The sequence below is a fragment of the Gekko japonicus genome, unplaced genomic scaffold, assembly GCF_001447785.1.
Source record: "Gekko japonicus isolate JY-2015 unplaced genomic scaffold, Gekko_japonicus_V1.1 scaffold617, whole genome shotgun sequence".
In the NCBI taxonomy this organism is placed as follows: domain Eukaryota; kingdom Metazoa; phylum Chordata; class Lepidosauria; order Squamata; family Gekkonidae; genus Gekko; species Gekko japonicus.
In genome coordinates, this window is record NW_015171522.1 from 188,648 (window position 1) to 203,072 (window position 14,425).

The 14,425-nt window shown below is 50.9% G+C and overlaps 1 protein-coding gene and 1 non-coding gene across 2 annotated transcripts in view; one reads left to right on the forward strand and one right to left on the reverse strand.

Annotated features, from left to right (window-relative positions):
- CCDC22 (coiled-coil domain containing 22) overlaps positions 1–14,425 on the forward strand; it is a 53,283-nt gene that overhangs the window by 6,192 nt on the left and 32,666 nt on the right. The window contains exons 2-6 of the mRNA XM_015419460.1: positions 1,133–1,213; positions 8,204–8,381; positions 10,844–10,976; positions 11,078–11,184; positions 13,253–13,337. Of these exons, the coding sequence (XP_015274946.1) occupies positions 1,164–1,213; positions 8,204–8,381; positions 10,844–10,976; positions 11,078–11,184; positions 13,253–13,337 (553 nt within the window). The 5' untranslated portion in view covers positions 1,133–1,163. The remainder of the gene's footprint in view (positions 1–1,132; positions 1,214–8,203; positions 8,382–10,843; positions 10,977–11,077; positions 11,185–13,252; positions 13,338–14,425) is intronic.
- TRNAA-CGC lies at positions 8,642–8,713 on the reverse strand. The gene has a single exon. It is a non-coding gene; the product is annotated as a tRNA-Ala (tRNA).

Sequence of the window (14,425 nt, forward strand, 5' to 3'; positions counted from 1 at the left end):
CGCCGCCACCAAATCTGTGTTTCAAAAAAAATCTGCACAGACAATCAAATCTCCAGTAGTTCATCAAAAGCCTTGCTGGGGAATAGGCTTACATGGCCCCTCACATTTTCTAAAGTGTCTGGTGTAGTGGTTAGGAGCGCGGACTCTAAATCTGAGAGAACCGGGTTTGATGCCCCACTCCTTCACATGCAGCTGCTGGGGTGACCTTGGGCCAGTCACAAGTTCTCTCAGGGCTGTTCTCTCAGGAGCAGTTCTCGAAAGAGCTCGCTCAGCCCCACCTCTACCTCGCAGGGTGTCTGTTGTGGGGAGGGGAAGGGAAAGGAGATTGTAAGCCGCTTTGAGACTCCTTTGGGGAGTGAAGTGCGGGGTATGAATCCAATCCTCTCTCCTCCTGCTGCTGCTGCTGGAAAGGTGTTGCCCACGGTCATCATGTTGGGGATCCCTGGTCTAGGGCTACCCTGGGATATAGGAAACTACTGTCAGTGGAGGGGGGGGGAGAATTGCAGCATGTATGTTCTAATCAGGGCTGTTTGGGGGCAGGAACGCACAGGAACGGAGTTCCGGCTGGCTCCCAAGTTGGCCACGCCCAGCAGGAACTCATCAGCATAATAGGCCACACCCAACAGCAGAAACTCATTAGGATTGGCTACATTAGGGGTGTGTGGCCTAACATGCAAAGGAGTTCCTGCTACAAAAAAAGGCCCTGGGTTTGGACAACAAACAAGGTAAACAGAATAAGAAGGGAAAGGTGGGTGTGGCTGGATAACCACACTTCTGGTAACATGTGGGTGCGGCCTAATGTGCTAATGAGCGGTGCTGTCAGGGGTGTGGCCCAATATGCTAATGAGTTCCTGCTGTTGGGTGTGGCCTATTATGCTAATGAGTTCCTGCTGGGCTTTTTCTACAAAAAGAGCCCTGGTTCTAATCAAATGGAGGTGGTTTTGAAGAAATATTTGGGGGGTGACCTGGCCTTCGAGGGGCTCCTGAGCGACAGGGCCTTTGCATGACTTGAACTCATGGCCCTTTCTATATCTTTCGCTGCCTTGAGCCTGCCCGTGCAGGAAAGGCGGGTTATAAATCGAAAATAACAAATAAATAATAATAATGAATATTTCCTGCCTCTCTTTCGTAGGAATTCCCATCTCCCTCGATGTCACAGCATCATGGAGGAGGTGGACAGGATCCTCATACATTCCCTTCGCCTCTCTGGGACGTAAGGCCATCTTGATGTCGCGCGTTGTGTTTGCCTGTGTGCGTGATCGCTTCGTGAGGAATGGTGGGTGGGAAGCAAGCAGCGTCAGGCCCATAGGAGTGGGTCCGAAAGTGTGCTGCACAAACACGGCTGGCGGAAGAGGGTCGACTGCGGGAGGGGAGGGGTTGTCCCAAAACCTGGAGTGTGAAAACTGGCCATTGGGGGAAAAAATGCGGTGAGGGGGACGAGGAGAAGACAGTTTCTAGAAGGACTGAAGAGCGAGATTGGGGGTAGCACCCAGTGTTCCCTCTAAGGTGAGTTAGTGTGAGCCAGCTCACAGTTTTTTAGCCTCCAGCTCACGGGTTCTTGTCTCCGCTCAGGAAGGAGGGCTCCAGAGCAGACCGATTCATGCAGTAGACCAGTCGCTCGCTCACGACTTTAATGCCTTGGTAGCACCTCTTATTAATTTTGTTAAAATATTTACCTCTCGCCTTCACGGCGGCTCACAACTCATGGGCAAATTAGCTGAGAATAGGGAGAAATTAATCTCTCACTCTTAATTTTCACCTTCAAGTCATGTGCTTTCTCAGACTCTTTCCTCTTCACTCTTGCGAGGGTTCGTGGGTGGGTGGGGGGGTCCTACAGCAGGGTTAAATATGAGGATCTCTTTGTGGTGAGCTTGTTCCCCATTCTGGACTCCACTAAAAAGTCTCCACGGCTCCACGGCTCAAAACCCAGTAGCTTTCCCCCAGTCCCGTAGCTAGATGATTATCTGTGGGGGGGCACTGAATGGAGGGGGGGCGGGGAAGAAAGAAGAATGGAGGCACCCGGCAGTGAGGGGAATGACGTAGGCATGGGGGGGCTCTGCCAGCTGCCCCCTTCTGTCCCCCCCTTCCCCAAAGTGTGCACCCACATCAGATGTTTGAGAGCTGCAGGGCAGAAACAAATATCACTCTCATGTTTTTATTTTTTAAAATATGCAAATTTGCACTTTTTATTAACATTGAATGAGATTGCCAAAAATAAACACAAAAGGGGTAAAAACAGGTAATGATATTTGTTTGCTAATGATATTGATTTGTCTAAGAGAGAGAGAAAGAGAGGTGGAAAGAAAATGAAAGAGGTGGAAAGAAAGAGAGAGAGAGAAACAAAGCAAATAGATGGGAGGGAGAAAAAGTGTCCCTCCCCTTCATTTCCTCCAGCTGCCCTGCCGAGAGCCTCACAATAAGCGTGAAAGAGCCGCGTGTGGCTCCTGAGCCACAGTTTGGCCACCCCTGGCCTGGGTGAAGGCATCCAGGTTGACGCTGGCACTTTGCACCCCTTCCAGCACCTTGGCCCTTCACCCATCCTGTATGCACACACACCCATTCAGCCCAAGCCCTGGCAGGGTCAGTGCAGTGTGGCGTGCCTCAGTCCCCCCCCCCCCCCCCCCCCAATCCACCTATGAAAGGCTTTGTCTAGGTCGCTGGCTATCATGGCCGTTCTTTGCTGGAGACATTTGCTCGCCCCCCAAAGGGACGAGCAGGGCGGAGGCAACTGGAAGGCCGGTTAGCTCTGGTGGATGAGACAAGCAAACCACCCCCAGCTGGGGGCATGAGGAAGTGAAAGACTCGGCCATGGCTTCACTCGAGCGCCAGGCAGGGTCGGGGGCTTCAGGAAGCGGGATGCGCCCAGCAGCCAGCCAAGGAGACTGGCGACGTGTGAGAGGAAGAAGTGGACAAGGACCGTCCCCTGCCGCCGCCTCCCTCAGAGGAGAAAGGTGTTCAGTCAGTGAGGGTTATTAGAGTTCTGCGTGAGATCTCAAAGAGGGAGTATATATGTCCTTAGCCTGAGTGGCTGACTCTAAAGGAAAGAGGGAATCCTGTTAATGTTGGAACTGAGTGTCAAACAAACAAAAGTAAAGGGGGAAAAGGCTCTGTGTGTGATACATTTGAACAACATATTGACAAGTCCCTTTATCCTAAACTGCGGTGGATCAAGTGGTTAAGACGCTGAACTGCAGGCTGTGGAAGGTCGGTAGTTCAGCAGTTCGAGACCCGAATGTGCCGCATGATGGAGTGAGCTCCCGTCTCTAGTTCCAGCTCCTGCCAACCTAGCAGTTAGAAAGCAAGACATTGCAAGTAGATAAATAGGTACCACTTCGGTGGGAAGGTAACAGCGTTCCATGCGCCCTGGTGTTTAGTCATGCCGGTCACATGACCACGGAAACGGCTTCAGACAGCGCAGGCTCTTCGGCTTTGAAACGGAGATGAGCACCGCCACCCTAGAGTCGGACTCGACTGGCTTTCGAGCAAGGGAACCTTTACCTTTACCTTATCCTAAACAGTTACAGAATAACCAACCTCATATTTTGTTCTTAGTTCAATAAATCGTCTTAAACAAAAGAATTGAATTCAGTCCTTCCTCAGGACCACATAGATCCCTGAGAAGCCTAGACCCTGGGTTACTTTACCAGAAAAAAGAACAGAGAGAAGGTTTGGAAATCCTTAAATTCCTGGTAGCAGCCGAATCTACCCAGTTTAATAAAGCAAAGAGCACATTTAAAGGGAAAACCAGTCCTCCTGTCAGAACCCACAGCCAACAACGTAGTACACGCTTTCATAAGAGGTAATACTTCATTGAAGAGCTATAGATGCATTAAGATAGGCACTGTTAAGAATGACGGCTGCCCATGGGGCACAATAGGATAAAGGGAATTCGTATGCACCCCCCCCCACTGCCCTGGCCAATTAGCCAACTTCCTGCGCGCGGGAGATAGAGCTTCGGCCGTTTAGTACTGAAGCTGGGAACGAAACGGTTCCCAAGAAAACCAAACGTCAACATCACCACCTGCAATACTTAGAGATAAGCGTCGTAGCAGCAAAGAAGCACATAAGGAATGCAAAGGCAATTAGAAGAGAATGAACCTCCCCACCCCCATGGCAGCATAGGTGACATACTGCCCCCTCGAAAACCTGCTTTACACCCTTGGAACGGGAGGTCTCCCGGGCATTTCGGGGGATTTCCCGGTTTGTCTGGGAAAACACGATGAAATTTCCGCAAGAATATAGGGGCTCGAATATCCCCTGCTTCCACCCATTCGAGGTGCTGGGGTCCAAAGTCTGCCCATTCAACTAAATACATCAACTTCCCACGTTTGATTTTAGAGTCCAACACATTTGATATTTCATAATGTTCCTCGCCCTCAACCAAGATTGGAGGGGATACTGGTTTTGATGGATGCCAAGGGCTGGAACCGGACTCCTTTTTCAGGAGGCTGAAATGAAACACAGAATACAGTTCTTGGGTAAATCCAGTTCTATGGCCACCTCATTGATCATCCTTTTTATTGGAAATGGCCCAATGTACTTCCAACCCAGTTTTCGACTAGGGGATAAAAGCGGGATGTTTTTAGTAGACACACAAACAAAGTCTCCAGGCTGCAGAGCCCAACCCTCCACCCTTCTCTTGTCAGCCTGGCATTTGTACGCTTCCTTGGCAGCATCTAAAGTCTTACATAGTAAAGGCCAAGAGTCTCGTAACTGTTTACACCGTAGAGCAGCATCCCCCGGCCCTAAGTCCGCGTCCTCAGCCAGGAACGGGATGGGCGGGCCATACAATGCTTTGAAAGGAGACATCCCAATAGAGGAGTGCGACGTGTTATTATAACAGAATTCGGCCAGGGGCAAGAGGTCGACCCAGTCGTCTTGTCGATAGTTTGTAAAACAACGGATATATTGCTCCAAGGTCTGATTCACCCGTTCTGTTTGACCATCAGTCTCTGGGTGATAAGCGCTGCTCAGCCCCCTCTCCACCCCCATCAGTTTCATTAGCTCCCCCCACCTTAGTGGGGATCATGTGTAAATGCACCACGTCTCTGAGAAATGTCTTTGCCAGTGCCTTAGCCGTTGGCAGGGAGGCAAAGGGAATAAAATGTGCTTACTTGGAAAACAAATCCACAACTACCCATATAACAGTCATTGTTTTACTCTGCGGGAGATCTGTAATAAAATCCTTGGAGATAATCTCCCAGGGTTGGTTCGGAGTAGGTAGTGGATGCAACAGTCCGGGGGGTTTCCCCGGTCAAGGCTTACTCATGGCACAGAGCTGACATGACTTGATAAATGAGGATAGATCCTTGCGCATTAGTGGCCACCAAAACTGACGTTGCAATAACTGAAGAGATTTCATGAATCCCGGGTGCCCCGACAGTTTGGAGCCATGCACCGCTTATAACACCTCCTCCCGGAGTGAAAGGAGAACATATAGTTTATGTCCTCTATACCAACAGCCATTTGTTCTTAGCTCGAAATCACCCTCCGCTTCGAGCACGGCCTTATCGCCCTCCGAGAAAGCCGAGGCGAACTTCCTGTGCTAAGTTTCTTCCCCCTCCCCTTCTGGCTTGGGGGGGTGTTTCTGCATCACCGTGGGCGGAGGATCGCGGCGAGCTTGGCATCGTGTCATCACCGCTCTGCCCAACTGTGAAGGCACGAACACAGAGTCCAACACAACTTCCCATTGGCTATCGTGTTGGGGTAGGCAGGACAGGGCGTCGGCCAGGGAGTTTGCTGAACCGGGGAAGTGATGGAGGGTGAACTGGAATTTGGAAAAGAAATCTGCCCAGCGAAGCTGCTTAGCATTAAGGCATCGAGGCGTTTTGAGTGTTTCTAAGTTTTTATGATCAGTCCACACCTCGAACGGGACCCGTGCCCCTTCCAACCAGTGTCTCCAGGTGGATAGGGCGAGTTTTATAACCCCCGCCTCCTTCTCCCAAACAGACCAGTTCCATTCGGTGTCATTAAACTTCCGCGACACGTACACCAATGGATGAAGCAGCCCGTCCCCCCCCCCCCATGGCCACATCCGACACATCAGTTTGCACAATGAAGTTTTTCATTTCATCTGGGTGGGCAAGGACTGGCTCCGAAGTGAACAATGCTTTGAGGCGTTCGAAAGCCTCCTGACACTCCTTACTCCATGGCAACGCCGAGCCTGGCTTCGTAGCCTCCGGGCCCTTTCCCTTAGTTTTTAATAAGTCCGTCAGGGGTAAGCTGGCTTGGGCAAAATTGGCCAAAAAGGTTCGGTAAAAGTTCGCAAATCCGAGGAAGGATTGGAGCTGGCGTCGGGTGTGGGGTACCCCCCAGCCCAGCACGTCCCGCACCTTGCCCGGATCCATCTCTAGACCCTGGTCAGAGATTCGATACCCAAAAAAGTCAATGTGTGTCTTGTGAAACTCGCATTTAGACAGTTTTGCAAACAGTTTGTGCTTGTGCAATGTGGCCAGCACCTCCCTCACCAATTTCACGTGAGAGGGGAGGTCTGGGGAGTACAGCAAGATATCTAGGTAAACAAGGGCCCCCTTGAACAAGTGTTTGTGCAATACCTCGTTGATCAAGTTCATGATGACCCCTGGGGCTCCTCGAAGACCAAAAGGCATCACTCGGTACTCAAACTGTCCGAGGGGGGTGTTGAAAGTAGTCTTATACTCATCCCCCTCCTTAATGCGCACTCAAAAGTACGCATCCCGAAGATCCAATTTAGAAAAGATTTTTCCTTTTGCCGCTTCCGCTAGTAGGTCTTTGATCAAGGGCATGGGATATGCATTGGTTGAAGACACTGCATTCAAACCTCTGTAATCCGTGCATAATCTCAACCCCCCATCCTTCTTCTTCCTAAACAAGACTGGAGCTGCAAACGGGGAGGACGCCGGTCTGATGAAACCCCGGGCTAGGTTCTTGTCTATGAATTTGCGCAGTTCATCTTTTTCTGCTGGGCCTACCAAATGGAGTCAGGCCAAGCCTCCGCTCGATTCATGGGGCAGATCAGATTAGCGAGGGGGCGTCTCCCCCCGGGGCCACACAGTAGCTACAGGCCTGCTTTCCCCTGTTTGCAGAGGTGGGATTTAAGCCAGGCCTGGGTGGGCCTGGTTTACCTCATCGTTGCTTATCATCTTGTGGTCTCCATTTACTTCATTAGGCCATCAAAAAACAGCAGAAATGCTTAGAAAACGAAATTTCGGTTAATTTTCTGTTTTAGTCACGAACGTATATATCTACACACAGATTTGAGTTCAGTAGCACCTAAGAGAGCCAACGCTTTCGGCATATGAGCCTTCGAGAGTCAAAGCTCCCTTCATAAGATATGAATGCTGAGGGATTTCCGTTCCGACTTGTATCTGACAAAGACAGCTTCGACTCTCGAAAGTTTACACCACGAAAACCTTGGTTTCTAAAGTGCAGCTGGACTCGAATCTGTGTGTAGAGATATAATTGTGTGACTAAAATAGAAAAGTAACCGAAACTTCATTTTCTAAGTATTTCTGTTGTTTTCTGACGGCCTAACTGACAGTAAATTGAGGCCACAAGATGATAAGCAACGGTGAAGTAAAATGAGGTAAAACAAGGGGGAATCTATCTGCTCCTGTAGCCCGATGCGAATACCATCTGAAAATACCGACACGTATTTCATTAAATGGACTAAAGAGTTACTGGTTCTTCACCTATTTCTGCAGTTCTTGTTTTTTGGTGGTTGTCATTGTGGTTGGCTGGGAGTGCCGGCCTCGGATCATCTGTGTAGGCCCACCTTGTTCCCGTGAGGTAGCTTAGGCCGAGAAAGACGGACTGACCCCCCCCCCCCCCCAGAAGTACAGCAGTTAGCAGGCTGGTCCCTTGGACGAATTTTGCTCCTTCACCACACTGCCCTCAAGTAGAGGAGCAAACAGTGGAGGGGTGTCTAATGCATCAGTTTGGTGTAGTGGTTAAGTGCGCGGACTCTAATCTGGGAGAACCGGGTTTGATTCTCTACTCCTCCACTTGCACCTGGCTGGATGACCTTGGGCAAGCCATAGTTCTGTCAGAGCTTTTCTTGAAAAAGAGCAGTTTCTGTCAGAGTTCTCTCATCCCCACCTCCCTCACAGGGTGTCTGTGGTGGGGAGGGGAAGGGAAAGGAGTTTGTAGGCCGCTCTGAGACTCCTCTGGGTAGTGAAGGGCGGGGTATAAATCCAATCTTCTTCTTCTTCTCCCCCCCTCCCAGGGACATCCCCGACGAAGTGCAGAGCATCCGCGAATTCACCACCGAGTTGATTGTCGAGGCCGTCGTGCGATGCCTCCGGGTCATTAACCCTTCCGTGGGGGCCAGCCTGAGCCATATCCTGCCTCCCGGGATGTCCGCCCGCTTCCGGATCGGCATGAGCCTGGCGCAAGCCTGTCAGGTAAATACCGCCAAATCAAATACTGAATGACCCTGGAGGTCACTTCCAACTCTATGATTCTAAGTAGCAGCTGGGTGGTTTGGCTGGAGGATCGGTCCTTAGGAATTTCCTGATTCTTAGCCTTGGTCAAATGAAGCTGCCGTCTACTGAGTCAGTCTCTTGGTCCTCCAACGTCATTCTGGTCTGCTCAGACTGGCAGCAGCTCTCCAGGGTCCCAGGCAGAGCTCTTTCCCATCCCCTCCTGTCTGGTCCTTTTTAACTGGAGACTCCTGGTTTCGAACCTGGGACCTTCTGCATGCGAAGCAGAGGCTCTGCCACTGAGCCATGGCCCCTTCCAACAGCTCTCCAGGGTCCCAGGCAGAGCTCTTTCCCATCCCCTCCTGTCTGGTCCTTTTTAACTGGAGACTCCTGGTTTCGAACCTGGGACCTTCTGCATGCGAAGCAGAGGCTCTGCCACTGAGCCCGGGTCTCAGGTTAGGGTCTTTCTCATCACCTACTGCCTGGTGCCAAGCAGAGGTTCTACCACTGACCATGGCCACTCCCACCAAAGGACAGGGAATGGAAAAACATGAAGAGGTCTGCAGGGTTGTGACCAACTTCTGGTTGAAAAAGACAGGCTCATGTTTTGGGGCAAGTCTACCGCCAGTGATTTTTTTACTGATGTTGGGAACAGTTTTTAAGGCTAAATTTTTTTTGGTGAAAAATACATTTTCTAGTTCTTCCGGCACATTCATTGTAAGATGCCTTGGACTTTTGGGTGGAATGGCACAGTATAACTAAGAACATAAGAGAAGCCAATGTTGGAGCAGGCCAATGGCCCATCCAATCCAACACTCTGTTTCACACAGTGGCCAAAAATACCAGGTGCCATCAGGAGGTCCACCAGTGGGGCCAGGGCACTAGAAGCCCTCCCACTGTTGACCGCCCCCCCCAAAGCACCAAGAAGACGGAGCATCCGTTGCCCCAGAGTTCCTATCTATACCTTGTGGCTAATAGCCACTGATGGACCTCTGCTCCATAGGTTTTATGTCACATCATTCTAGGAATTGCCAGAAACTCTATGGTGATGTTTAAAGAAAGTTTCTTCTGCTGCCTGAAAGATCAATGGTGGGAAGAGCAGGTTGCCAGCAAGAAACATCACATCATAGCAGGAGCAACAGACAAAGGAAAAACAATGGTGCAGTGGGAAGAAATTCTTTATTCTAAATATCAATACCCCTACATGTTTCATGCAAAGTCTTCAGGGGGTTCTATACGTAGATGGAAATCAGTCTCAGGCCCGTCATTAGACCTGTGGTATGGTAAGCTTTAGAGGAGCTACAGTGGCTCAAGTGGTTAAGATGCTGAACTGCAGGCTGTGGAAGGTGGGTAGTTCAGCAGTTCGAGACCCGAGTATGCCGCATGACGGAGTGAGCTCCCGTCTCTAGTCCCAGCTCCTCCCAACCTAGCAGTTCGAAAGCAAGAAATTGCAAGTAGATAAATAGGTACCGCTTCAGTGGGAAGGTGTTTAGTCATGCCAGCCACATGACCACGGAAACGTCTTCGGACAGCGCTGGCTCTTCGGCTTTGAAACGGAGATGAGCACCGCAACCCTAGAGTCGGACTCGACTGGCTTTCGAGCAAGGGAACCTTTACCTTTACCTTTATGATAAGCTTTGGATGCAATTTATTACGGGAAAAATAGCGGCTGGCCTAGCAAATCACACTAACGAGGATTATCAAACACCATTTGTATGTAAGTGGTTTCCAATCATTCAGTTTCTCTCAGAAAAGGAAGTGGCTCCCTCTTGCTAATGATAAATACTGGCTTTGTTTCTGAATATAGAATTGTTTAGAGTAACATATAGGCTACCGCTACTAACCCATCAGTGAACTGTAGTTAGTAGCAAGATAGATGTTATGTTAATAAGCATCATGATACCTCCTTAAGTACTTAGATAACATTGACTAATGTTTGTTGTTACTCCTTTTGCTCTTCTCATCATATTGTTGTCATATTCTTGTATTGTTACATGTTGAAAACCTTGAATAAACCTTTATTGATTTTTTAAAAATGTTTTAAAGAAATGTAGCGTCTCTGAGAAATGTTCAACCTAGCCTATGGCCAGACCTGCAGTTTTCTATTTGCATGCAATTTTCGGGGGGGGGGGGTTTCAAGGGGTAAAAAAAACTCATTCCGAGGCTTTGTACACCCAACCAGTGTTCCCTCTAAGATGAGTTAGTGTGAGCTAGCTCACAGTTTTTTAGCCTCCAGCTCACACATTTCTGTCTTAGCTCAGGAAGGACAGCTCCAGAGCAAACTAATTTATGCAGTAGCCAAATCACTCGCTCACAACTTTAATGCCAGTAGCTCAAAAAGTAGAATTTTTGCTCACAAGACTCTACAGCTTAGAGGGAACATTGCACCCTCCCTCCCTCCCCCCCACGTCTTGGCTCACCCATGTCCTTTCGCCATCATCCAGGACTTGGGGTACCAAGGGGAAGTCGGCTACCAGACCTTCTTATACAGCAGCGAGCCGGAAATCCGACGCCTTCTCCTCTTCCTTGTGGAGAAGCTGCCACGCGATGCTTCGGAAGATGCCAGCCAGCCTGTGGGTATGGAGGAAACTGGGGAGGGGGGGGAGCAAATTTGGGATTGGGGCCTTGGGGACTGAGTTCGAAACAGCAGTAGCCACTCCGACGTTGTGTCCCTGCAGGCAAATCGACGACACTTCACAGAGCGATCGCCGCTACCGTCAAGGAGCAACTGGCCATCCCTTGGGTGCCCCCAACCTGCCGTACCCCCCGCCTGCAGCTGTTACAGGTGCGTTTCCTCCCCACTTCTCTGATCAGGTTAGTGGCCCCACCCATTTTTGTCCTGGACGTTGTAGACAGAACCCTCTGCTATGTTTTTGATTTCTGAGAATCGTAGCTTTGTGTTTTTAGGTTTCTAGTCTTCATAGTGGTAGAGAGATCCACACACACACCCCCCCCCCAAGAAATGCAGGACTTCCCTGCCAGAGGTTTTGGAGAATTTGTGTCGTTAGGATCAGCAGAGGTCTGTTCGTGTTCCTGGTCACTGTTCCTTTCCTCGATGATCCCTTTCCGCTTGCCGATATCCTTTCGTGACATATCTGGGTTCTGCAGAAACCAGCCCCTTTCGTTCTGTGTATTTTAAGCAAAGGACTTATTTTATTTATTGCATTGCCGAACGTGTAAACCCCTGGAGGGAGGAATTGCCCTGGCCACGCTAGCCCAATCTCATCAGATCTCAGGAGCTAAGCAGGGTCGGCCCTGGTTAGTACTTGGATGGGAGACCTCCAGGGAGGTCCAGGGTTGCTGTGCAGAGGCAGGCCATGGCAAGCCACCTCTGCCCATCTCTTTCCTTGACCTGGATGGCCCAGGCTAGCCAGATCTTGTGAGATCTCAGAAGCGAAGCAGGGTGGGTCCTGGTTAGTACTTGGATGGGAGACCTCCAGGGAGGTCCAGGGTTGCTGTGCAGAGGCAGGCCATGGCAAGCCACCTCTGCCCATCTCTTTCCTTGACCTGGATGGCCCAGGCTAGCCAGATCTTGTGAGATCTCAGAAGCGAAGCAGGGTCGGTCCTGGTTAGTACTTGGATGGGAGACCGCCAGGGAAGTCCAGGGTTGCTGTGCAGAGGCAGGCCATGGCAAGCCACCTCTGCCCATCTCTTTCCTTGACCTGGATGGCCCAGGCTAGCCAGATCTTGTGAGATCTCAGAAGCGAAGCAGGGTGGGTCCTGGTTAGTACTTGGATGGGAGACCTCCAGGGAGGTCCAGGGTTGCTGTGCAGAGGCAGGCCATGGCAAGCCACCTCTGCCCATCTCTTTCCTTGACCTGGATGGCCCAGGCTAGCCAGATCTTGTGAGATCTCAGAAGCGAAGCAGGGTGGGTCCTGGTTAGTACTTGGATGGGAGACCGCCAGGGAAGTCCAGGGTTGCTGTGCAGAGGCAGGCCATGGCAAGCCACCTCTGCCCATCTCTTTCCTTGACCTGGATGGCCCAGGCTAGCCAGATCTTGTGAGATCTCAGGAGCGAAGCAGGGTCGGCCCTGGTTAGTACTTGGATGGGAGACCACCAGGGAAGTCCAGGGTTGCTGTGCAGAGGCAGGCCATGGCAAGCCACCTCTGAGCATCTCTTTCCTTGACCTGGATGGCCCAGGCTAGCCAGATCTTGTGAGATCTCAGAAGCGAAGCAGGGTCGGTCCTGGTTAGTACTTGGATGGGAGACCGCCAGGGAAGTCCAGGGTTGCTGTGCAGAGGCAGGCCATGGCAAACTACCTCTGCCCATCTCTTTCCTTGACCTGGATGGCCCAGGCTAGCCAGATCTTGTGAGATCTCAGAAGCTAAGCAGGGTCGGTCCTGGTTAGTACTTGGATGGGAGACCACCAGGGAAGACCAGGGTTGCTATGCAGAGGCAGGCAATGGCAAACTACCTCTGCCTATCTGTTTCCTTGACCTGGATGGCCCAGGCTAGCCAGATCTTGTGAGATCTCAGAAGCGAAGCAGGGTCGGTCCTGGTTAGTACTTGGATGGGAGACCGCCAGGGAAGTCCAGGGTTGCTATGCAGAGGCAGGAAATGGCAAACTCCCCCAGCTCATCTCTTGCCTTGAAAACCCCATGGGATCGCCACAGGACAGCTGTGACCTGATAGGGAAAAAAAGAGTGAGAGTTTAATTTCTCCCCATTCTTGGCGAATTTGCTCCTGAGCCACAAGAAAGGTGAGAGATAAATATTTTAACAAAATTAATAAGAGGTGCTACCCTGATCCTTCTAGAATCTTCAGTCCTTCTGGAAACTGTCTTCTCCTTGTGCCATGTTTTTTCCACCGGACAAAAGGCTTTCTCAGTCTCTTTCCTCTTTGTTCTTTGCTAGGGTTCGTGCCTGTTGAAGCAATTCCAAGCTCGGCCTTTGGTCCTGCCTCGGGAGTCGGGACCATCCAGTGGGAAGCTGCCCCAAGGTGAGTTCTGCTCGGTAGAAAACAAGGATTGGGGAACCTGAGAAACCCCTAAATCGCTGTCAGGATTTTGCGTGTCTTGTAAGATTTTGAGCATCGTGGCTAGAAGAACGTGTGCAACTGTGATTGTAGCACTGGAGCGTGCTCTAGATTTTCTAATCCTGGACTTTTTATTATTATTATTACATTTTTGCTTATTGGTTTTTTTGAAGGGAGTGGTTTTAGGTCCTTGTGCCCGTCAAAGTAATTTGGCTGTGTGTTTTTAGTCAACAGGCCTCTCTCCTCAGGATCTGTGAGTCGATATCCCAAACATTTTTTAAAACTTTTATTATTTATTTTATTACAAGGCATCATACCTTGCTTACGAGGTATGCTTACAAAGGTATCATATGTACTTAGCTTACAAAGGTATCATCTATATATCTAATTCCCAAGGCACCCCCTGCGTGTGGATATCTAAATCCGCACATCGGGGGCACCTGGGGGGCAGGGAGATTTTCCTGCGCATGTGGGGCAATGCCCAGGTGTGCAGAAAAATCTGAAAACTGTAAAAAAATATAGGAGGGATAATTAAATCCCCCCAAAAGTAAAAGAGCATCCCCTGCGCATGCGCAGAGAATGCTCTTAGAGCAGCTTCGCTACCGCTGCCACCACCAGAGAGGGGGAGGGGTGAGGGTGAAGGTTTGGCCAGCCAGCGGCTGTAAGCCGCTCAACCCTAGCCACCGCCCGGGGGGGAGAAAGTTTGGTGGGCTGGCAAGGCCTTGCCTCCACCGCCAGGGAGGGAGGGAGGAGGTTTGGTAGGCCGTTGAGGCCTTGCCGCCACCGCCGGGGGAGGGGGGCCAGGAAGGCCTCACCACCACTGCTGCTGGGAGGGGAGGGGGGAGGGAGAAAGTTTGGCAGGCCGGTGAGGCCTCGCTGCCACCGGGGGAGGGGGAGGGAGAAAATTTAGCGGGCCGGCAAGGCCTCGTCACTGCCGCCACTGCTGAGGGGAGAGGGGGAGAAAGTTTGGCGGGCCGGCAAGGCCTTGCCACCGCCGCTGCTGAGGTGGGAGGGAGAAAGCTTGGCAGGCTGGCGAAACCTTGCTGCTGCTG